General features: G+C 37.8%; 1 protein-coding gene and 1 long non-coding RNA gene across 2 annotated transcripts in view; one reads left to right on the top strand and one right to left on the bottom strand.

Moving 5' to 3' along the window:
- Positions 1-24,273, top strand: part of LOC103664267 — an 84,777-nt gene that overhangs the window by 135 nt on the left and 60,369 nt on the right. Inside the window, exons 2-3 of the long non-coding RNA XR_568960.2 lie at positions 15,707-15,805; positions 19,674-19,722. This is a non-coding gene — a long non-coding RNA (uncharacterized LOC103664267). The remainder of the gene's footprint in view (positions 1-15,706; positions 15,806-19,673; positions 19,723-24,273) is intronic.
- PARP4 (poly(ADP-ribose) polymerase family member 4) overlaps positions 2,668-24,273 on the bottom strand; it is a 127,280-nt gene continuing 105,674 nt past the window's right edge. The window contains exons 33-34 of the mRNA XM_008692105.2: positions 13,937-14,069; positions 2,668-4,236 (exon numbers count right to left, since the gene is read on the bottom strand). Of these exons, the coding sequence (XP_008690327.2) occupies positions 4,041-4,236; positions 13,937-14,069 (329 nt within the window). The 3' untranslated portion in view covers positions 2,668-4,040. The remainder of the gene's footprint in view (positions 4,237-13,936; positions 14,070-24,273) is intronic.

Raw genomic sequence — 24,273 nt, 5'->3', positions numbered from 1 at the left:
TTATATCTTAGTATTGTTTAAAGTTAGACGAAAAACTTTTAAGTAATAAGCCAAAAATAATTATTTTCCAAGTTACTTCCCCATTGAAAATGGAGGACGTGATTAAAGTATTTTGTCCGTGATTTGACAAAGATAGTCACGAAGTTGCTAGGATAATCCACTTAAGAGTAAAATATTTTTCTCACTTTGAATCGCAAATAAAATCTTTGTGGTAGCGAACTTTTAATTTTTTGAAATTTCTTTTAAAGTTTTATTTAAGTAATGTCTACACCCAGCCTGGGGCGCAAACTCGCAACCTGGAGCTCAAAAGTTGCAGGCTCTTCTGACTGAGCCAGCCAGGCACCCCAAGGAGGTTTTTGTTTCTTTGAATGGTGGACTTAATTTATAAGATTAACTCTTTTAAATTAACTCTGAGGTTAACTAAAGAATCGTCTATGATCCAGCAGATCCATTTGGATGATGTAGGCGTTAGGGTTCAAAGCCTACGGCCAAGAAAGAATTCTTGAGACATCTTTGGTGCAAAAAGGTGGTTTTATTAAAGCATGGGGATAGGACCTGTGGGCAGAGAGCTGCACTGGGGTCATTATATACTTTAAGTTGGGAGGGAGTTAGGAATAGTATAAGTTTCTAAGGAATTTGGAAGCAACGGTTCCAGGACCTGGAGCAGGCTATTGTTGGGAAAAGGTCATTTATTACTGTCTAGGAAAACCCCAGTCATGAGACCCTTCAGATGTATATCCTTGGGTCTTGGGGGATGCATGCCAACATATATCTTGCAGGGGTAGAGATGAAGTTTCCAAAGGAATTTTTGTATGTTAAGGTAGACTTACAGGATTTTGGAAGGTCAGGCTAAGATTGCCTTTCGTCCTTAGCAAAGTATCAACATCGAGGCAGTTGAGCCCTAGAGGAATGTCATTCTGCCTGTTTCAAGGACTTGTCAATGGGCTGTAAGTAGTAGGAAATTTAATAATTTTTCTTCTGTCTTTGTTTCCCACATCATGGAGAGGCTCATCAGATCTTGAATGGACTCATTGATTTATTATTTATTTAGCTTACTAAATGCATCCTGTGTATCATGACTATACTAAGCATTAAGAATACAAAGAGCAATAGAGCATGGTCTTAAAATTCAGATGACTAAATCTGAAGATCTTATTGGCTTTATTCAATGATTGGGGCAGCATCCCATCTAGCAAATAGGAAGGAGCGCCAAAGAAATGCAGGAAAGGACAGGCTTTTCATGACAGAAAGGGGGTAGGGCAAGAAAGTCATAAAAGAAAGGATTATTTCAGGCAAATTCACTGTCCTTTGGGGTAAGACTGGGGTCTATCAAGGGGATTACCTCACTAGTACTACCAGGAAATTCCAGACTACTGGTTGAGATTATATTCCTAGAAGAGCCTGAAACTGCAGTTAGGTTGGGTATCAAGTCTTGGTTTGCTGATGTGGGGGTTGACACACCTAACTTCATTTTGGGCACACTGTCTCTTAACATTCTCTCTGCCCTCCACAGACTCTTAGTCTATACAGGAAGACACACAATTCTAATAATTAGGTATATTTTTAAAGTAAGTTTTTAAAAATATAATCAAATAATATTTTGTTGATGGGGAAAGCTTATTTTTTTCAGAAGAATTTCAGTTAACAAGTGTAGAAGAAAACAGAATCACAATATTTCATAAAAATGATTCAGGCAACAAAACCGCTAGGTGAAAGATTGATGAGGAACTGGCTGCCAAAGTATCTCTTCAGACTATTTGTTGGTTGTAGGAGAAACAGAACTTAACATTGGAAAACCCACTGATCAATGTTAGCATTACTAAAAGCAGAACAACCAAACTATATGGCTCCTTAATCTATTCAGGGCCTTAGATCGAGTTTCCAGTTTACAAGAAATATGGGGGAAGAAAAAATGGAAACAAATGGACAAATCCAGAATGTGGGACATATTATAGGACAATTGACCTTGTCTCTTCAACAAGTCAATAGCATAAGAAGAGGGAAGAGAAGACTGTTCTAAATTTATAAAAACTTGGCAAAATACTTTAAATGATGGAATTTATGTTCATTACACTATTTTCTTTATTATGTATTTTTGATGTGTGTGTGTGTGTTCACTGTAAAATTTTTTAACTAATTCAGATATATGATAGAAATAAAATTTCTGTTCCTCATAGGTAATGGAATTCCAGTTTGGAATATGACATGACAGACCTTTATCTCATACATGGATAAACACCAATTTCTGTAATTTTTAAATGGGCTCTATTCCACATTGTTCTGCAACTGTAATACACACACACACACACACACAAACAAACACACACACATGCATATATAAGATATGCATGTGTGTGTGTCCATGTTTTTGCAAGATGAATTTCTAGAAGTGGAATTCCTATTAGTGAAATTTATAGGTCAAGGAGGGTAGTGATTTAAATTTGGATAAATACTGCGAAACTTTGTTTTACTAGTATATGTTTCCAGTAACAACGTAAGGAAGTCTGTTTACATTCACACACTCTGCTACTCTGTATTATCAATCTTTTATCCCTTAATCTGATAAAACAAGAAAAGAGTTATCTTCTATGATTATGTCAAGCAAACAAGTAGACAAGGCCAAGGGCAAGACCTGATTGATTTAGCCAGTAAAGACATAAGAAGCCATTTTAGATTTAGATCGTTTATTACTTATATAAACAGCAAGAGGCAGAGTAGTCAAAGATACCAGCTCCCCTTTGTCCTTTCCTGACACTCCAAGAGGAGCTAGATAATTGCAGTGAGAGTTGTGGGACACATCACTGCTGAAGAGCCAATTCTAGATGCAGCTAGGAGGATTTTTAGTCTACAGCTGTATTCTGAGCTTTATATTGCCTCAGAACTGGGAGGTGATGAGAAATAGTCTTATGTTTGCCTCTCAGGGAGATAGGGAGGCAGATGGGAGAAGTCCTCATGGTAGCTCCTCACAGCTTCCCATCCTTTGAGTACCACAGGACATTCTGCCAAGACTCAGTTATAGCTGTGGTTCAAGTCCAGGGATTTAGGAGGGGTCACACATCAGGATAATGGAAGTCACTCAAGATGAAGGCAGGATTGGCGGTAGAAGGGGAAATCCTGAATCATACATGAATGAGGGTAGGTACTGGGCATTTGGCAAATCACAACAAATTAGGACAGGTTGGGGGATAGCCAAAAGACTGAATCTCAAAGAAACCTGATGTGATAAGCACTGGGTGTTATACACAACTAATGAATCATTGAACACTGTATCAAAGACTAATGATGTACTATATGTTGGCTAATTGAATTTAAAAAACAAAAACAAAAACAAAGAAACCAGGGTTTTGACATAAAGGTAGAGAGGTAATGGCCTGGAAATGGTAGTGTGGAGGATGGTAAACAGTGACCTTACAGCTTTCATAAAAAATAACTCAAAATGGATCAGAGACCAAAATGTAAAATGCAAAATTTATAAAACTTCTATAAGATAACACAGGAGGAAATCTAGATGACTTCAGGATTTTAGAGGCAACACCAAAAGCAAGATCCATGAAAGAATTGCTTGGGATGCCTAGGTTCTCTAAGTGACAAAAAAATGTATCAAGGGATCTACAGACTAGGACCACACCAGGGAGCATGCATACTGAGGGCAAAGGTCTGGATACTCAGGGCCCTGGAAACAGGCTTGCATTCCAGGAACACTGACATCAGTCAAAGACCTTCTTTCTCCCCAGCTTACTAATAAGTCCAGCTGGGCCACTTCTCTACTAGAGTCCTTAAAAGGGAGGAGGAAATGAGGCTCCAGGACCAGCCAAATGTGTCTCTTATCACCTTAAAACATTTAAACACAAATCTGTAGTATTGTAATATTTTGTTACAATACTTGTTAGTTCATTAAAATAATCAATTCTGTTTCTCATTTTAAAGTGAGTGCTACATTGAATAAAATCATAATTAAACTTCATTATAGGTATCTATTGCTATCTGATTATTTTATACATGGAAGCATGAATAATAGTTAAAATACAACTTCAGTTGATTCAGCCTTGACTGTAATTAAGAACTCTGTGAAGGGGAGATGTGGTGTTTATGGTTTGGATCCCCAATAGCTGTTTAGTGGCAGAGTCCCAATCTTGACCCAATTCAAGCCGTTGGCAGATAGTTGGATACTGTCCTTCAGTTCTTCTTACCCATTCACTTGCTTTCTTTATTTCTTCAAAAGCCCAGGGAATATTTCTAGATTAAAAATAAATGGTTTCATCAACTTCAGAATATAATTATATATGAAATACGAGATATCAAATCTAGCACATCATATCAGACAAAATAATTCTGTCAAAAATTAAGATATGTAATAAAAGCAATTCTCTCTGACATTTTATGAAAGTTCTATCAGACTGACATGGTGCTTTTAACTTGAAATCAATACATTTTTAAATATATTACACCCATCACTTTCCAGCTTCCAAATGCTTCCCAGACTTCCTTGCTGCCTCCAGGACAACTCAAGCTTCCTCTAGTCTTTATATATTTGCTTTTTTGTCATCCCCTTTCTATTCTTCTTGATCTAAATCCATCATTCCTTCAAGCAGAAACTCAATATTATTTTCCAAACCAGGTTTCTATTTTTCTTTCCTTTTTACTGTACCAGGAATTCTCAATTTGATTAGTTAGCAAAATACCTAAGACTCACCTATGAAACTGCCATGTGTTCTGTCACACAAATCAGGAACAACATACTACTAAATTGTGCATAACATAAAAACTTCAAGTTTGTGTGCATAAAATGGTGTCAAACATTCAAGACTGTCAGATATTCAAAAGTCTACTCAAGACTCAGAAAAATTCTGATATTTTTCATTAACATTAGTCAGCTACTTCCTCATTTACCTTGTCACCTGAGAATTTATTAGCAAACAAGTGGTAACACATACTAAAGTTTAAAAAAAATTCTATGGAAGGGGACTAAAAATTTGGAAAGTTCTCTCCATCTTGCTGATTTTTTTCCCGTGAACTGGGAAAGGGCCATCAGTATAGTGTGGTGGCTAAGTGCTGGGTTCAAATCCTGACTCGGAAATCACACAATATTGGCTGTGTAATATTGCAGCTTTTATGCAACACTAGAAGTGTCCTCAATTATGATAATAATATGAGATCCTAGGGGTTTGTTGTGGGGATTAGCAGAACACATGGATTTCACAGGCTTAACAGTCCCTTGCACAGAGGAGGCAATCAATAAATGTTGGCTGAATATCATGATGACACAAACATACTAACTGGGGAGCACATCCAAAGTGGTTAAAAGACCTGTTTCCCAGTAATCATTAGTCTACTTATAGTTATGAACTACTGAAAGCAACAAAACTAGTTTTAAATATTTTCACTAATTCCACTAGTCTTCCTTTAACTGGACTTTAAACTTTTGACTGACCATCCCACTAGTAGGAAGGTTTTGTTCATATACCTCCATGCAATGTGCTACTGTATTAATATTATGTGCATCATGAAGCAGAGAAAGACAGAAATTAAAGTTATAAATTAAATATGCAATAACAGCAAATAAAAATTACTTAGAAGTTTTACTTATTAAAGTGCCAACAAACTTTTTTGCTCTTACAATAACAGTCATATAGTAAGAGCAATGTAATGGAATATACCTCATTATTTTTGAAAATCTTGATATAATACTTTGTGATATTGCAATTCAAAAGTAGGTTCAAAGTTATTTATACTTGTTCCACTGGTTATAATACTTGTGATGCCAGACAGGCCAAGGGGGAAGGTCTTACGCCCCCCGCCAAGACAGTTCTTGCTCCTTAAGAGAAAGAATTTAAGAGCAAGCCAGGTAGAGAAAGGGACAAAGATTTATTAAGTATACAAGTAAGAAAGGAGCTACTTCATAGATAAAGTAGTGGTCTCTCTTCCTAGGGGAGGAAGAGGACTCCCCCCCACCTTGCCTCTAACAAAGGGTTTTATAAGTTTTTTTGTTTTTGTTTTTTTCAATTAGCTAACCATATAAAGAGGGGCTTACTCTTTAAATTTGGGTTTAACATTTACATTGGGCAGTTAGTTTTTCCATTGTCTTAGAGTTGTGAAATTACCCACAGGAGCAATTTTAGGAATGTCCAATCTTTATGACCTTTACTGCTGGAGGGAGTAGGGTCTTGTGGTCTCCCATGAGTTGTATCTTCTGACCTGTTGACTTTTAGGTTAAGGGTCAGCCTAAAAACCAAAATAGCTTTACTTTGGTCACCTTGTCTCCTAAGCCTCTCTTCCCTCTGTCTCAGTTGAAAAAGATCTAAATAGAAGAAGTGCCTCTTTGGTTGTGACTATTAAATCAAATATTAACTTGTCAGTCCTGTCTACTAGTTCTTTGAAGTATTTTTCTTGATATTCACTTAATAAATGTCCATCTTTCCCAAAGAGTTGTTCTGGTAAGCTCATGAGAAAGTGCTGCTGTTCTTAAAAATGAAAGTATAAACTATATACAGTAAAATGCTCAATTTATTATTTTCTGAGTACCTATTTTGTGTTTGATGGTGTTGGGAACTGAGAATTTAATCAGCCTTTGTCAGGGGGTAAAAACTGGTCTGCTTATTTATTTTAATTTCATCTGTAAATATGTATCATTAAGGGACAAGAACTTTTTCTTAAACATGATATTAAAATAGCTATAATTAATTCTTTAATATCACAAAATAACCAGGTAATGTTTACATCTCTCTGTTCTCTCTCTCTCTTTAATAAAATGGCTTTTGTTCAAAGCAGGATCCAAAGTAGGCCTAACATTGCCTTCGGGCCCTGTGCCCTTTAATTTATAGCTTCCATCCCTCCCCTCTTTTTCCTCTTGCCATTTATTTCTTCACATTCCAGACATTGCTGATGGCAGTTCATGGTATAATTTAACATACTGAATCTCTTCTCTCTGCTATCTGGTCTTTATTATGCAAAATATTTACCTAGTTTCAAAGTCAAAAATGTAAAACAAAGTATATTAGGAGAAACCTCGCTTCCAACCTTGTCTCCTCTTCCTCCCCCTATAGATAATATTTTTATTAGTTTTGCTAGTTTTCCCACTTACCTTGCCTTTTTGAAAAAATCATAAGTTAATTATATAGGTATGTATGTATAGCTATACATATGTATATTGTGTGTATATGCACACACATAAGGGGTGACCATCTGCATGGGGTATGGATGGAGTTTTTGTAAGTAAGGAGGGTATTCACATGTGCCTCAAGGCCTCTTGTAGTGCTAGAGGTCAGCCCAAGGACTAGGAGCCAGGGACCCAGAACTGGCTCTCTCTACCTTGTCATATTATAGTATCAAACTTCAAGTGGTCACAGAATTCTAAATTTGAACTCGGTCTTTAAGAAGTTGTATTTGTCAAGGAAGGACTTTAAAATGTGTTTTATTTAACAATTCGTTAGTTTGATGTATGACTTTTAAATACTTACACAAATAGTATGTGGGTTTCCATCTATATTCTTGTACCAGGCCCTGCAATTTATTGGGAACAGGCCTGGTCCCAACAATCATATTGTAGATTTTCCAAAAGCACACAGAATCAATATGCCATAGTGAAAAGAATACTAAACCAGGAGCCAAAGATCTGAGTTCCAGTGTAAGCTACACTTAAACACTCTGAGCCCTGATCTTTCATAGAACCCAAGAGGCAAAAATATTGTGTCTGCCCTGCCTATGACAGAAGAGTACAGGCAAGGTATTCCCTGTGAATAAATTCTCTTTGTTCTTACAATTCCATGTAGCTTCTTATAAAATTTAGTTAAGAAATGGTCAGAGGAGTTAAGATGGCGGAGGAGTAGGGGACCCCTTTTTCAGCCGGTCCCCTGAGTTGAGCTGGATAGGTACCAGACCAGCCTAAACAACCATGGAACCAGCCTGAGACGCAGGAAGATACATCTGGATCTCTACAAATGAACATCTCCAGCGCTGAGTATTGAGGTACGAAGCGGGGAGCTGTGAAACCACGCACAGATATCAGAAGATAAACGGAAGGGGGAGGGAGCTGCCGCGTTCGGGCGCCAGGAAGCGGTGGCCACCTGCATGGGACCCGAGAGAGAGCAGACTGAGACTGGTGAGCCGGGAGTGCGTGCCACCAGGCATCTCGTGGAACTCTGGAATCCCGATGGGCTCACTGGATTCAGACTGAGACCGGGAGCTCCCGGAGCGAGTGGGAGCGGCTGGCGGCTGGCAGCAGGCAGCGTTAGAAACACAAAGGGCAGAGACGCGCCGGCCCTGGAAGTGAGGGCTGGGAAGCTGGGTGTGGGGCGCACATCCCCGGGCGCTGCAGGGTTGAGCAGCACCAACAGAAACAGAGTTAAAGTGGCCAGAACATCAGTGGAGAACGGTCCGCAATCCCTCTGTTCTGTGACAGAGGCTGAAATTCGGCCAAGGCTGCTCTGACTCTCAGAAAAGGCACAGCAGACCGCCAGGGAAAGCTGCCAGACAACAAAAGCCTGGAAACACCAGCTCACAGTGTGCCCATCCCCATCCCCCCTCGCAGGGGACACAGAGACTCTATCCAAACAGGGTTGCCTGAGTATCGGTGTGGCAGGCCCCTCCCGCAGAAGGCAGGCTGAAAAATCAAGAAGCCCACAACCCAGGGCGCCTGGTGGCGCAGTCATTGAGCGCCTGTCTCCGGCTTACGGCGTGATCCCGACGTTCTGGAAAGGAGTCCCTCATCAGGCTCCTCTGCTGGGAGCCTGCTTCTTCCTCTCCCACTCCCCTGCTTGTGTTCCCTCTCTCTCTGGTTGTCTCTCTGCCACATAAATAAATAAATAAAATCTTTAAAGAAGAAGCCCACATCCCTAAGATCCCTATAAAACAAGGGGCACGGCCTGGGACCCAGTCAATATTTTGGGCTCTGGACAACCCCGCAACCTCTCCTCATCAGAATGACAAGAAGGAGAAGCCCCCCCAGCAAAGAAAAGACAGTGAGTCTGTGGCCTCTGCCACAGAAATAATGGATATGGATGTAACCAAATTATCAAAATGGAATTCAGAGTAACGATGGTCAAAATGATGAGTAGAATTGAAAAAAGTATTAACGAAAAGGTTACTGAGAATATAGAATCCCTAAGGACAGAAATGAGAGCGAATCTGACAGAAATTAAAAATTCTATGAGCCAAATGCAGGCAAAACTAGAGGCTCTGACAGCCAGGGTCACAGAAGCAGAGGAACGTATTAGTGAATTGAGGGATGGGTTAATAGAGGAAAAAACGAAAATAGAAGCTGCTCTTAAAAAAAATCCAAGCCCACGAATGTAGGTTACGGAAGATTACTGACTCAATGAAACGTTCCAATGTCAGAATCATTGGCATCCCCCGGGGCCGGGGGCGGGGGGGAGAAAAACAGAGGTCTAGAAGAGATATTTGAACAAATTGTAGCTGAAAACTTCCCTAATCTAGCAAGTGAAACAAACATTCGTGTCCAAGAGGCAGAGAGGACCCCTCCCAAGCTCAACCACGACAAACCTATGACACGTCACGTCATAGTACAATTCGCAAATATTAGATCCAAGGATACACTATTGAAAGCGGCCAGGGCAACGAAATTTCTCATGTACCAAGGCAAAGGCATCAGAATTACATCAGACCTATCTACACAGACCTGGATGAGAGAAAGGGCTGGGGGGGCATTTTTAAAGCTCTTTCAGAGAAAAACATGCAGCCAAGGATCCTTTATCCAGCAAGGCTGTCATTCAGAATTGATGGAGAAATAAAGACATTTCAGAATCGCCAGTCACTAACCAATTTCGTAACCACGAAACCAGCCCTACAGGAGATGTTAAAGGGGGTTCTATGAAGGTAAAAAGGCCTCAAGAGTGATACAGAACAGAAAGTCACAACCGATACAAACAAAGACTTTACTGGCAACATGGCATCATTAAAATTCTATCTCTCAGTTCTTAGTGCCAATGTAAATGGTTTGAACACTCCCATATACGCCACAGGGTTGCAGATTGGATAAAAAGAAATGACCCATCCATTTGCTGTCTACAAGAGACTCATTTCGAACCCAAAGATGCATTCAGACTGAGAGTAAGGGGATGGAGTACCATCTTTCACGCAAATGGACCTCAAAAGAAAGCTGGGGTAGCAATTCTCATATCAGATAAATTGGATTTTAAACTACAGACTATAGTTAGAGACGCAGAAGGGCACTATATTATTCTTAAAGGAAGTATTCAACAAGTGGATATGACAATTATAAATATATATGCCCCCAACAGGGGAGCAGCAAGATACACAAGCCAACTCTTAACCAGAATAAAGAGACATATAAATAAAAATACATTAATAGTAGGGGACCTCAACACTCCACTCTCAGAAATAGACAGAACACCCTGGCAAAAACTAAGCAAAGAATCAAAGGCTTTGAATGCCATACTCGACGAGTTGGACCTCATAGATATATATAGAACACTACACCCCAGAACCAAAGAATACTCATTCTATTCTAATGCCCATGGAACATTCTCAAGAATAGACCATGTTCTGGGACACAAAACAGGTCTCAACCGATACCAAAAGATTGAAATTATCCCCTGCATATTCTCAGACCACAACGCTCTGAAATTGGAACTCAACCACAAGGAAAAATTTGGAAGAAACTCAAACACTTGGAGACTAAGAACCATCCTGCTCAGGAATGACTCGATAAACCAGGAAATCAAAAATCAAATTAAACAATTTATGGAGACCAATGAGAATGAAAATACAACAGTCCAAAACCTATGGGATACTGCAAAGGCAGTCCTAAGGGGGAAATACATAGCCATCCAAGCCTCACTCAAAAGAATAGAAAAATCTAAAATGCAGTTTTTATATTCTCACCTCAAGAAGCTGGAACAGCAACAGAGGGACAGGCCTAATCCACGCACGAGGAAGCAGTTGACCAAAATTAGAGCTGAAATCAATCAAGCAGAAACCAGAAGTACAGTAGAGCAGATCAACAGGACTAGAAGCTGGTTCTTTGAGAGAATCAATAAAATTGACAGACCACTGGCAAGACTTATCCAAAAGAAAAGAGAAAGGACCCAGATTATTAAAATTATGAATGAAAAAGGAGAGGTCACGACGAACACCATTGAAATTGGAAGGATTATTAGAAATTTTTATCAACAGCTATATGCCAATAAACTAAGCAATCTGGAAGAGATGGAATCCTTCCTGGAAACCTATAAACTACCAAGATTGAAACCGGAAGAAATTGATTCCTTAAACAGGCCAATTAATTATGAAGAAATTGAGTCAGTGATAAACAACCTTCCAAATAACAAAACTCCAGGCCCGGACGGTTTTCCTGGGGAATTCTACCAAACATTCAAAGAAGAAATAATACCTATTCTCCTAAAGCTATTTCAAAAAATAGAAACAGAAGGAAAGCTACCAAACTCATTCTATGAGGCCAATATTACCTTGATCCCCAAACCAGGCAAAGACCCCCTCAAAAAGGAGAATTACAGACCGATTTCCCTAATGAATATGGACGCCAAAATCCTCAACAAGATACTTGCTAATAGAATCCAACAGTACATTAAAAGGATTATCCATCACGATCAAGTGGGATTCATACCTGGGATGCAAGCGTGGTTCAATATTCGCAAATCAATCAGCGTGATACATCATATCAACAAGAAAAGACTCAGGAACCATATGATCCTCTCAATCGATGCCGAAAAAGCATTTGACAAAATACAGCATCCTTTCCTGATTAAAACCCTTCAGAGTGTAGGAATAGAAGGTACATTTCTCAATCTCATAAAAGCCATCTATGAAAAGCCTACTGCAAATATTATTCTCAATGGGGAAAAGCTGGAAGCCTTTCCCTTAAGATCAGGAACACGACAAGGATGCCCACTCTCGCCACTATTATTCAACATAGTACTAGAAGTCCTTGCAACAGCAATCAGACGACAAAAAGGGATCAAAGGTATTCAAATTGGCAAAGAAGAAGTCAAAATGTCTCTCTTTGCAGATGACATGATACTCTATATGGAAAACCCAAAAGAAGCCACTCCCAAACTATTAGAAGTTATAGAGCAATTCAGTAACGTGGCAGGATACAAAATAAATGCTCAGAAATCAGTTGCATTTCTATACACGAATAACGAGACCGAAGAAAGAGAAATTAGGGAATCCATCCCATTTACAATAGCACCAAAAACCATACGTTACCTTGGAATTAACTTAACCAGAGACGTAAAGGACCTATATTCTAGAAACTATAAATCACTCTTGAAAGACATTGAGGAAGACATAAAAAGATGGAAAGATATTCCATGCTCATGAATCGGAAGAATTAACATAGTTAAAATGTCCATGCTACCCAGAGCAATCTACACTTTCAATGCTATCCCGATCAAAATACCAAGGACATTTTTCAAAGAACTGGAACAAACAGTCCTTAAATTTGTATGGAAACAGAAAAGGCCCCGAATCTCCAAGGAACTGTTGAAAAGGAAAAACAAAGCTGGGGGCATCACAATGCCGGATTTCGAGCTGTACTACAAAGCTGTGATCACAAAGACAGCATGGTACTGGCACAAAAACAGACACATAGACCAATGGAACAGAATAGAGAGCCCAGAAATGGACCCTCGGCTCTTTGGGCAACTAATATTTGATAAAGCAGGAAAAAACATCCGGTGGGAAAAAGACAGTCTCTTCAATAAATGGTGCTGGGAAAATTGGACAGCTACATGCAAAAGAATGAAACTTGACCACTATCTCACACCATACACAAAAATAAACTCCAAATGGATGAAAGACCTCGATGTGAGATAGGAATCCATCAAAATTCTAGAGGAGAACATAGGCAGCAACCTCTACGACATCGGCCAAAGCAACCTTTTTCATGACACATCCCCAAAGGCAAGAGAAACAAAAGATAAAATGAATTTATGGGACTTCATCAAGATTAAAAGTTTCTTCACAGCCAAGGAAACAATCAGAAAAACTACAAGGCAGCCCACGGAATGGGAGAATATATTTGCAAAGGACACGCTAACAGACACATGAAAAAATGTTCAAAATCATTAGCCATCAGGGAAATTCAAATCAAAACCACACTGAGATACCACCTTACGCCAGTTAGAATGGCAAAAATAGACAAGGCAAGAAACAACAATTGTTGGAGAGGATGTGGAGAAAGGGGATCATCCTACATTGTTGGTGGGAATGCAAGTTAGTACAGCCACTCTGGAAAACAGTGTGGAGGTCCCTTAAAAAGGTAAAAATTGAGCTACCCTATGATCTAGCCATTGCACTACTGGGTGTTTACCCGAAAGATACAGACGTAGTGAAGAGAAGGTCCATATGCACCCCAATGTTCATATCAGCAATGTCCACAATAGCTAAATCGTGGAAGGAGCCAAGATGCCCTTCAACAGATGAATGGATTAAGAAGCTGTGGTCCATATATACAATGGAATATTACTCAGCTATCAGAAAGAACGAATTCTCAACATTTGCTGCAACATGGACGGCACTGGAGGAGATAATGCTAAGTGAAATAAGTCAAGCAGAGAAAGACAATTATCATATAATTTCTCTCATCTATGGAATATAAGAACAAGGATGATCGGTAGGGGAAGAAAGGGATAAAGAAAGGGGGGGTAATAGAAGGGGGAATGAAACATGAGAGACTATGGATTATGAGAAACAAACTGAGGGCCTCAGAGGGGAGGGGGGTGGGGGATTGGGATAGACCGGTGATGGGTAGTAAGGAGGGCACGTATTGCATGGTGCACTGGGTGTTATACACTACTAATGAAGCATCGAACTTTACATTGGAATCCGGGGATGTACTGTATGGTGATTAACACAATATAATAAAAAATCATTAAAAAAAAAAGAAAGAAATGGTCAGAAATATAAGCAAGTTGCTTCATACTATAATTAAAGCCACCTGGAAATGGAAGCATCATCCAATTTCATCAGTGATTTGAAGACTATTCCCTTTTGTTCCAACTTGGTACGAAGAAACTGTAGTACCAGAAATGTGGCGATCAGGTCCAGGAGACGCTCTCTTCCTTTTATACCTAAAAGTAGAAAACTCTTTTATATCTGTTGGAAATTCTGCATCTCAAACTGTGCCCATTTATAAAAGTTCTATTAAAGAAACAATACTATTAAACCATAATACATTAGCAGATCATAAAACTCTATAATTCTCTTCAAGATCCTTAACTAGGCTGTTATTGAAATAAAAAATAAGGATGAATGGAGCAAGTGCCATAGCACCCTGACAATTGTTAGGAAGCAATTACATCCATAGCTCGCTCTTTTGCCATATTTCGTAAACAGAGATGCATGAAGTTTGTGAAAGAAATTTAGTTTCTAGGCTCCTGCTACAAATAGCTTAGAGGAGTAAACCTAAATACACAACAGATAAACAATTGATACCCCTGGGTAGGTCAGCGTAGCAAATCATTTCTAGTGATTTGTACCATTGAAATAAATTTCTAGGCCCAAAGTGGAGCTGCTACTGCCCAGAGTGCCATGTCAGCGAACCAAAACCTAGATAACTTTTATGTCCCTATAAATACTCCACCTGATCAGAAGCACAATATATCCAGTTGGCCAATCCCCCAACACCAAGCCAACTCTGGGCACTATACTCACTTCCCTGTTCCTTGACCTTTCTAAATATGGTCTGATATGCAACCCCAACCAATCAGCATAAACCAAATACTTCTTGTTTCCTGCTTGCCTCTTTCTGTACGAGCTTGCAGCCCTGTCCCCTTACTTTGCAATTCTCTGGACTCTTGAGGGTAGAGACTGCCAGCTTCAGGAAGTATAAAATAAACATTTTTTAGATCAAATGAATTGCCCTCTTATTATTTTAACAGTACCTACAGGTAACCAGTGTTATACACCTAAACCAAGATATTTTACTACATTATAAAATACTAAAATTGAAAATGAATGTTTATATATATTGAGACAGAAATTAACCCATTTCAATTTTCTTAAATGCAAGTTATGTATTTGAAATCACTTCATATAAAAAATTAGATTTCAAGTATTGTTATTTTTCAATCTCACATTCATGAAACAAAACTTTTAACACCTTTTTTTTTTAAGATTATATTTATTTATTTATTTGGCAGAGAGAGCAAGCACAAGCAGGGGGAGCACCAGGCAGAGGGAGCGGGAGAATCAGGCTTCCCACTGAGCAGGGAGCCTAATGCAATCATGACCTGAGCCAAAGGCAACTGCTTAACCGACTGAGCCACCCAGTCACCCCTTTTAACATCTATCTTGAGTGGATTAAGAACAAGCCACCCAGGACATGCCACTTTTATTTTGAGCTGAAGGCAATCAGGACCCAGAGGACTTAGAAATCTTTTTACCTCCCCTGTAGCTGTCTAAAAGAAATTAGAAAGGGGGCTTATATCAGGAAGAGAGCTATTACCAGAGAGAACTTTTTCATCTGAGGAATGTACCTGCATTGGAAAGCAACATCCATTTACTAAGCATTTCCTCCACTCATCTTCCTGTGAATCACCCCTGCCCCTCCTCCACTTGAAGCCCCACACCTCTCTCCCTTTCCTTAGCTCAGTTGCCTGGTTGCCCTTTAAGTCTCATATCTTTGTGGAGCTCCCTACTGTACAGGTATATATGTGTGTACATAATAAAAATGGTTTTTCTCTTGTTAATCTCCCTTTTATTACAGGGTGTCTCTGTCAAGAAACTAGAAGGGGGAAGTAAAATTATTTTCCTCCCCTGCAATCTTCACCATGGAGCCATAGTGAGTTGTCTGCTAGTTTCCCAGGTAAATTATCTTGATTTCCATCTTAGATGCTTGATAGATAGCACTGTTAGCATCACTACAACACAGCAATTCAGTGTTTTTGTTGTTGTTTTGTTTTGTGTGTGTGTGTGTTGGTTTTTTTTTTTTTTTTTTTTACTATAAACTATTTTAAGCACACAGAAAAGAAAACAATATGATAGCTGGTCACCTTTTAACATTTCCCCACAACTGCTTCAAATTCTTTTTTATTGATTGATTGAGTGATTAAAATTCCTCTCTTCTTCAGAGGAAACAATATATTGTAATGTTGAAGCCATCTTGTATATGTCCTCCAATTCCCCACCTCCCACTCCCCAGCTTTTCAAAGGTAAACACTATTTGAATCTTGCAATTTACATTCTCATGATGTACTTTGCTTTTGTTGTTGTTATTTTGTAAACCATGTCTCACTCTTTTCCAAAGTTAGTTTCTACATATCATGTATTCTCCTTTGCTTAATCAATTAAATGTATTCTTCCTCTTTTGTATATACCTTACATATGCATATTTTATCCCTTCCTCTGTCTACATTTTTAAAGAAGTTTTTATTTTAATTCCAATTAGTTAACATACAATGTTATATTAGTTTCAAGTGTACAATATAGTGATTCAACACTTACATATAACACCTGGTGCTCCTCACATGTGTACTTCTTAATCCCCATCACCTATTTCCCCTATCTGGTAACCATCCCCTCTGGTAACCATCAGTTTGTTCTCCATAATTAAGAGTCTATTTCTTGGTTTATCTCTCTCTCATTTTTTTTTTTTTGCCCTTTGCTGTTTGTTTTGTTTCTTGAATTCCACATGTGAGTGAAATCATATGGTATTTGTCTTCCTCTGATTTACTTTGCTTAGCATTAATCTTTCTAGTCACATCCAAGTCATTGTAAATAGCAAGATTTCATTCTTTTTTATGGCTGAATAATATTCCATTGTGTTTATATATATCACATCTTCTTTATCCATTCATGTATGTTGCTTCTGAAAGTGATCTTCAGTAGGCTCATTAAACAACATTCAGTGCTTATAATTTTCAATTCATATTCCAAGAAATACTTAATAAACCTGTGTTAACATTTCTTTTTTTTTTCCCTTTTAAGGATTTCTGTCAGATAATTTCTCTATTCGAAATAAACACTAAGTCTATTTCAAGCTGAGTGCTCTCCTCAATTCTTCTTAAAAATAAAGTAATTTAGAGAACAAAAATATTTGTAAAGACTCAAATACACCTCTTTTTCTGGGAGACAATGGTTTTGGAAAAAAACAAAGCAAAACCTTGTCTTGTAATAATACACAATTTTGTTCTATAAATACAAAAGAACCTGTGCATAATATGTATATATCTGCACATAAGGCATTACTTTTAGATCACTGAGATAGCCAAAAGTACTTTAAAAATGACATAATTTTAGGGGCACCTGGGTGGCTCAGTCAGTTAAACATCCAACTCTTGATTTCAGTTCAGGTCATGATCTTAAGGTCATGAGATCAAATCCTACATTGGGCTCCATGCTGGGTGTGGAGCCTGCTTAAGATTCTCTTGCCCTCTCCCTCCGCCCCTTCCACCCCCTCCACCCCTGCACGCTCTCTCTCAAAAGAAAGAAAAAAAAAATGACATAATTTTCTTTATAAAGGAAAAAAGAATTAAATAAATTTTTAAAACAACAAAACCAATCCATTATCCCACAAAGAAAATCAACAGAGACAAAAGAAAATATGGGGACTATTTATTTTAGTGGGCCCTTCTTCTTCTTCTTCTTCTTCTTCTTCTTCTTCTTCTTCTTCTTCTTCTTCTTCTTCTTCTTCTTCTTCTTCTCTTCTTCTTCTTTTGTATTACATATAAAATCTTAGAGTAATTTTTAAATGATATTAATAAGCAACACATAATTCTGTTAAAAAATCATTCACAATAAAATTATAAAATACCTAAATAGTGTATCAGAGTCACTTAAAAATAAATTGAGAAATGGAAGGAAAGATAAAAGGGAAGTGAAGAAAAAGATAAAACAGAAAATTGGGTAGAGAGATATAAAAAATCAGGGAAAAAATCAGACATCTTGCAACTACATGTAGAGGAAAGATGGCAGAAAAACACATACAGAAAAATAACATGGATAACATGGAGATATACAGAATAGTACAGAGAAAATCTATGGGAAAGGCATATCCATAAAGAAAGCTCACTCATTGGCACCTGTGTTGCCACACTCCCTAGCTTTCCTCTTATTTCTCTGGCCATTCTTCCTCAATGTCTTTGCTGGCTCCTGTTCTGTCTGACCACTAAATATTGGCATTCCCAAGGATGGCCGTAAGCCCTCTTCTCTGTTCTAGCTAAACTCTCTCTTTAGGTGATGTCATACATGCCCATCATCCATGGCTTTAAAAAATGATAGTTCTCCCAAAGTCTTTCAATTCCGACCTTTTTCTGAGCTCTAGCCTCATAGAACCAACTAGATATCTCTTTCTAATATTGGCTAGGAATCTCAAACTTTAAATGTCCAAAACATAACACAATTAGTATGTTTAAAGGCTCAGTCTACAGTAGTTTTCCCTTACCATGCTCAATCCTGAAAACTCTCCTTCTCCTTCAACTGTCCACATCTAATTATCACTAAAGCCTGATGTTTCTTAAGAATGAATCTCAAATCTTCCCAAGTATACACTTAAATTTTTAAAAAATTAAATATTGAGTAGATGCAACAAACAGTATATCTGTATGGTATAAATAATATAACAAACACCCAAGTATGAACTACCTACTAATGTATTATTTTTGTTTTAAAAATTATAGTAAAATACACATAACATAAAATTTACCATTTTAATCAATTTAAAGTGTACAGCTCAGTGCTATTAAGTACATTCACATTGTTGTGCTATTGTCATCACCATCTATCTCTGGAACTCTTTTCATTTTGTTTAACAGAAACTCTGTCTCCATTAAATAATAACTCCCCCATTCCCTACTCCTCGCAGACCCAGGCAACCACCACTCTACTTTCTGTCTACAAAATTGACTGTTCTTGGTATCTCATAAAAGTGGAATCATATGGTATTTGTCTTTTTGTGACTGGCTGATTTCACTTAGCATCATGTTTTTGAGGCTCACCTATGCTGTGGCATGAATCAGAATTCCTTCATTTTTAAGGCTGAATAATATCCATTGTATGTACAGATCACATTAAAAAAAAAGATTTTATTTATTTATTTACTTGAGAGAGAGAAAGTGACTAAGAGAGCAAACAAGCCAGGGAAGGGGCAGAGGGAAAGGGAGAAGCAGACTCCCTGCTGAGCAGGGAGCCCGATGTGGGACTCAGTCCCCGGATGTTGGAATCATGGCCTGAGCTGAAGGCAGATGCTTAACCAACTGAGCCACCCAGGAGCCCTATATCACATTTTCTTTATTCATTCATCCAGTAATGAACATTTGGGTTGCCTCCACTTTTTGACTACTTTTTGAATAATCCTGCTATGAACACGTGTGTACAAATATCTCCGAGTCCCTGCTTTTAATTCTTTTGGGCATATACCCAGAAATGGAATTGCTGAGTCATATGGTAATTCTATTTTTAATTTTTTGACTCTATTGTTTTCCATAGCAGCTACTATTTTACACTGCACCAGCAGTGAACAGGGCTCCAATTCCTCCACATCCTCACCAATACTTGTTCTTTTCTGGGTTTTTTTGTTTTGCTTTGTTTTATTTTTGTTTTTGTTTTTTATAGGAGTCATCCTAATGGGTGTGAGGTGGTATCCAACTACCCATCTTAAGAAACAGAATATAATCATTACCTTGAAAGTGTCTGTGAGCTGTGTCCCAATTGTATTCTCTTCTGCTCCCTTTCAGAAACTACCACCATACCGATGTTTGTGTTGATCACTCAGTTCTACCACAGGTTTGTACCTTGTTTATATGTCTTAATCCTAGTTTGTAGTACATCTTTTTCACATTTTATATTTTATTTATTTTTAATGAAGAAGCATTGCTGATGTTAATGTAGTCTATTAATCTTTTCCTTTATGACTTGTGCCTTTTTTACATTAAGAAATTCCTCTCTGAATGATAAATCAAATACTTCAAAATGTTAACATTCTGGGGAATTCAGGTGAAGGTATCTGAGAATTCTTTGTACTGTATTTGCAACTTTTCTGCAAGGTTAAAATTATTTCAAAATAAAAAGTGAAAAAAAAACCCCACCTTTCCTGTCCTAAAATCATAAAGATTTTTTCCAGTATTTTCTTCCAAAAGTTTTATTGTTTGTCATTCATACTTAAGTCTTCAGTCTATTTGCAATTTTTGAGTATGGTATGAGGTAAAGGGTCAAACTCTACCTTTTTCCTTATTGTCTGGTTGTCCCTATTACCACTGATTGAAAAGTCCATCTTTTCACCATTGATTTTTTTTTCTAAATTATAACCACCCTAGTGGGTATGAAGTATTACATCGCTATAGATTTTAATTTCCCTGATGACTAATGAGCCTGAGCATCTTTTCATGTCCATATTAGTCATTTGAATATCTTCTTCAGAAAAATATTTATTCAAATCCTTTGACTATTTTTTAATTGCATCGTTTGTCTTTTTATTACTGAGTTATAAATGTTCTTTATATATTCTGGATACCAGTCCCTTATCAGATATCTGATTTGCAAATATTTTCTCCTATTCTTTGTGCTGTCTTTTCATTTTTCAATTCCACACATTTAAAAAATTCTGTATTGAGGCATAATTGACATATAACATACAATTTTAAATTTGATCAAGTTTAGTTTGTCTATTTTCCTTCTGTGCTTTTGGTGTCAAGAGACCATTGCCTAATCAAAGGTCATGAAGATTTACTTCTGTTTTCTTCTAAGAGCTGCATAGTTTTAACTCTTATATTTGTAAGGAAGAGATCCAATTTCACACTTTTGCATACAGATATCCAGTTGTACCAGCACAAGCTGTTTGTTGAAAATATGGTTCTTTCACCATTGAATTGTCTTGACATCCTTGTCAAACAAAAATTGACCATAAATATAGAGGCTTATTTCTGGATTATCAATTCTATTCCATTGATTTTATTCCATTTATCTTTATGCCATTACCACATTGTCTTGATTACTGCAGCTTTTCTGTAAGTTTTGAAATCAAGAAGTATAAATACTCCTATTTTTTTTCAAGATTGTATTGGTCATTCCACGTCTTTACGTTTCCATATGAATTTTAAGATCAGCTTGTCAATTTCTGCAAGAAAGTAATCTGAGATTTTGATAGGGAGTGGACTGAATCTGTAGATCATTTGGGGGAGTACTGTCATCTTAATATCAAGGCTTCCAATCCATGAACATGTGATGTTTTTCCATTTATTTAGATCTTTTAAAACATTTTTCATTAATGTCTTATAGTTTCCAGTGTACAAGTCTTGCATATCTTTTGTTCAGTTTATTCCTAAGTATTTCATACTTTTTGATGCTATGGCAATCCTTGTCATATCTGTTATTAAATTATGCAAGTAAAATAAGCAGAAAGGTATGCTCGTATTTTTCCTAAGCTCTGAAATATTTTGTTGGGTTACAATTATCTATACTTTGAATATTTGGTAGAAGATGGGGGTAAAACCATCTCAACCTAGTGTTGTTTTCTTATCTTTTTTTCAGAAAAATTTTTATTATGTTATGTTAGTCACCATACAGTACATCCTTAGTTTTTTATGTAGTGTTCCATGATTCGTTGTTTGCATATAACACCCAGTGCTCCATGCTATATGTGCCTTCCTTAATACCCATCACTGACCTATCCCAATCCCCCAACTCCCCTCCCCTCTGAAACCCTCAGTTTGTTTCCCAGAGTCCATGGTCTCTCGTGGTTCATTCCCCCTTCTGTTTACCCCCTCTTCATTCTTCCCTTCCTTCTCTTACTGATCTCCCTGCTATTTCCTATGCTCCATAAATGATTGAAACCATATGATAATTGTCTTTCTCTGCTTGACTTATTTCACTTAGCATTATCTCCTCCAGTTCCGCCCATGTTGCTGCAAATGTTGGGTAATCGTTCTTTCTAATAACTAAATAATATTCCATTGTATATATGGACCACATCTTCCTTATCCATTCATCTGTTGCAGGGCATCTTGGCTCCTTCCAGAGTTCAGCTATTGTGGACAATGCTGCTAGGAACATTGGGGTGCATATGGCCCTTCTCTTCACTACGTCTGTTTCTTTGGGGTAAATACCCAGTAGTGCAATTGCTGGGTCATAGGGTAGCTCTATTTTTAACTTTTTGAGGGACCTCCACACTGTTTTCCATAGTGGCTATACCAACTTGCACTCCCACCAACAGTGTAAGAGGGTTCCCCTTCCTCCACATCCTCTCTAACATTTGTTGTTTCTTGCCTTATCAATTTTGGCCATTCTAACTGGCAGAAGGTGGTATCTCGATGTGGTTTTGATTTGAATTTCCCTGATGGCTAATGATGTTGAAAATTTTTTCATGTTTCCGTTAGCCATTTTTATGTCCTCATTGAAAAAGTGGTCATATCTTCTGCTCATGTTTTTATTTGATTATTTGTTTCTTGTATTGAGTTTGAGAAGTTCTTTATAGATCTTGGATACAGCCTTTTATCTGTAGTTTCATTTGCAAATATTTTCTCCCATTCTGTGGGTTGCCTCTTTGTTTTGATGACTGCTTCCTTTGCTGTGCAGAAGCTTTTTATCTTGATGAAGTCCCAAAAGTTCATTTTTTCTTTTGTTTCCCTTGCCCTTGGAGACGTGTCATGAAAGAAGTTGTTGTGGCCAATGTCGAAGAGGTTACAGCCTATGTTCTCCTCTATGATTTTGATAGATTTCTGTCTCACATTGAGGTAGTTCATCCATTTGGAGTTTATCTTTGTGATGGTGTGAGAGAGTAGTCAAGTTTCATTCTTCTGTATATAGCTGTCCAATTTTCCCAGCACCATTTATTGAAGAGATGGTCCTTTTTCCACTGGATGTTTTTTCCTGCTTTGTCAAAGATTAGTTGCCCATAGAGCTGAGGGTCCATTTGTGGAGTCTCTACTCTGTTCCATTGGTCTATGTGTCTGTTTTTGTGCCAGTACCATGCTGTCTTTGTGATCACAGCTTTGTAGTATAGCTTGAAATCAGGCAACGTGATGCCCCCAGCTTTGTTTTTTCTTTTCAACATTTCCTTGGCGATTCGGGGCCTTTTCTGGTTCCACACAAATTTAAGGGCTGTTTGTTCCAGCTCTTTGAAAAATGTCATTGGTATTTTGATCCAGATGGTGTTGAAAGTGTAGATTGCTCTGGGTAGCATAGACATTTTAAGTATGTTTATTCTTCTGATCCATGAGCATGGAATGTTTTTCTTTTTGTGTCTTCTTCAATGTCTTTCAAGAGTGATCTGTAGTTTCTAAAATATAGATCCTTTATGTCTCTGGTTAAGTTAATTCTGAGATATCGTATGATTTTTGGTGCTATTGTAAATGGAATCAATTCCCTAATTTCTCTTGCTTCAGTCTCATTGTTCATGTATAGAAATGCAACTGATTTCTGACCATTGATTTTGTGTTCTGCCAAATTACTGAATTGTTGTATGAGTTCTAGTAATTTGGTGGTGGAGTCTTTTGGGTTTTCCATATGAAGTATCATGTCATCTTCGAAGAGAGAGCTTGACTTCTTCTTTGCCAATTTGAATACCTTTTATCACTTTTTGTTGTCTGATTACTCTTGCAAGGACTTCTAGTACTATGTTGAACAATAATGACGAGAGTGAGCATCCTTGTCGTGTTCCTGATCTTAAGGGAAAGGCTTTCAGCTTTTCCCCATTGAGAATGATATTCACTGTAGGCTTTTCATAGATGGTTTTTATGAAATTGAGGAATGTGCCCTCTATCCCTACTCTCTGAAGGGTTTTAATCAGGAAAGGATGCTGTATTTTGTCCAAAGCTTTTTCTGTATCATTTGAGAGGATCATATGTTTCTTGACTCTTTTCTTGTTGATGTCATCTATCACACTGATCGATTTGTGAATGTTGAGCCACTCTTGCATTCCAGGGATGAATCCCACTTGGTCTTGATGGATAATCCTTTTTAATGTACTGTTGGATCCTATTAGCTAGGATCTTGTTGAGAATTTTGACGTCCACATTCATCAGGGATATTGATCTGTAATTCTGCTTTTTGATGGGGTCTTTGCCTGGTTTGGGGATCAAGGTAATACTGGCCTCATAGAATGAGTTTGGTAGTTTTCCTCCTGTTTCTATTTTTTGAAACAGTTTCAGGAGAATAGGTACTATTTCTTCTTTGAATGTTTGGTAGAATTCCTGGGGGAATCCGTCAGGTCCTGGACTCTTGTTTTTGGGGAGGTTTTTGATCACTGCTTCAATGTCTTCATACTTAATTGTTCCTTTAGATAATCAATTTCTTCCTGTTTCAGTCTTGGTAGTTTATAGATTTCCAGGAAGGCATCCA

The sequence above is a fragment of the Ursus maritimus genome, unplaced genomic scaffold (genome assembly GCF_017311325.1).
Source record: "Ursus maritimus isolate PB19 unplaced genomic scaffold, ASM1731132v1 scaffold_10, whole genome shotgun sequence".
Taxonomy (NCBI): Eukaryota; Metazoa; Chordata; class Mammalia; order Carnivora; family Ursidae; genus Ursus; species Ursus maritimus.
This window is presented reverse-complemented; position numbering and strand designations above follow the sequence as displayed.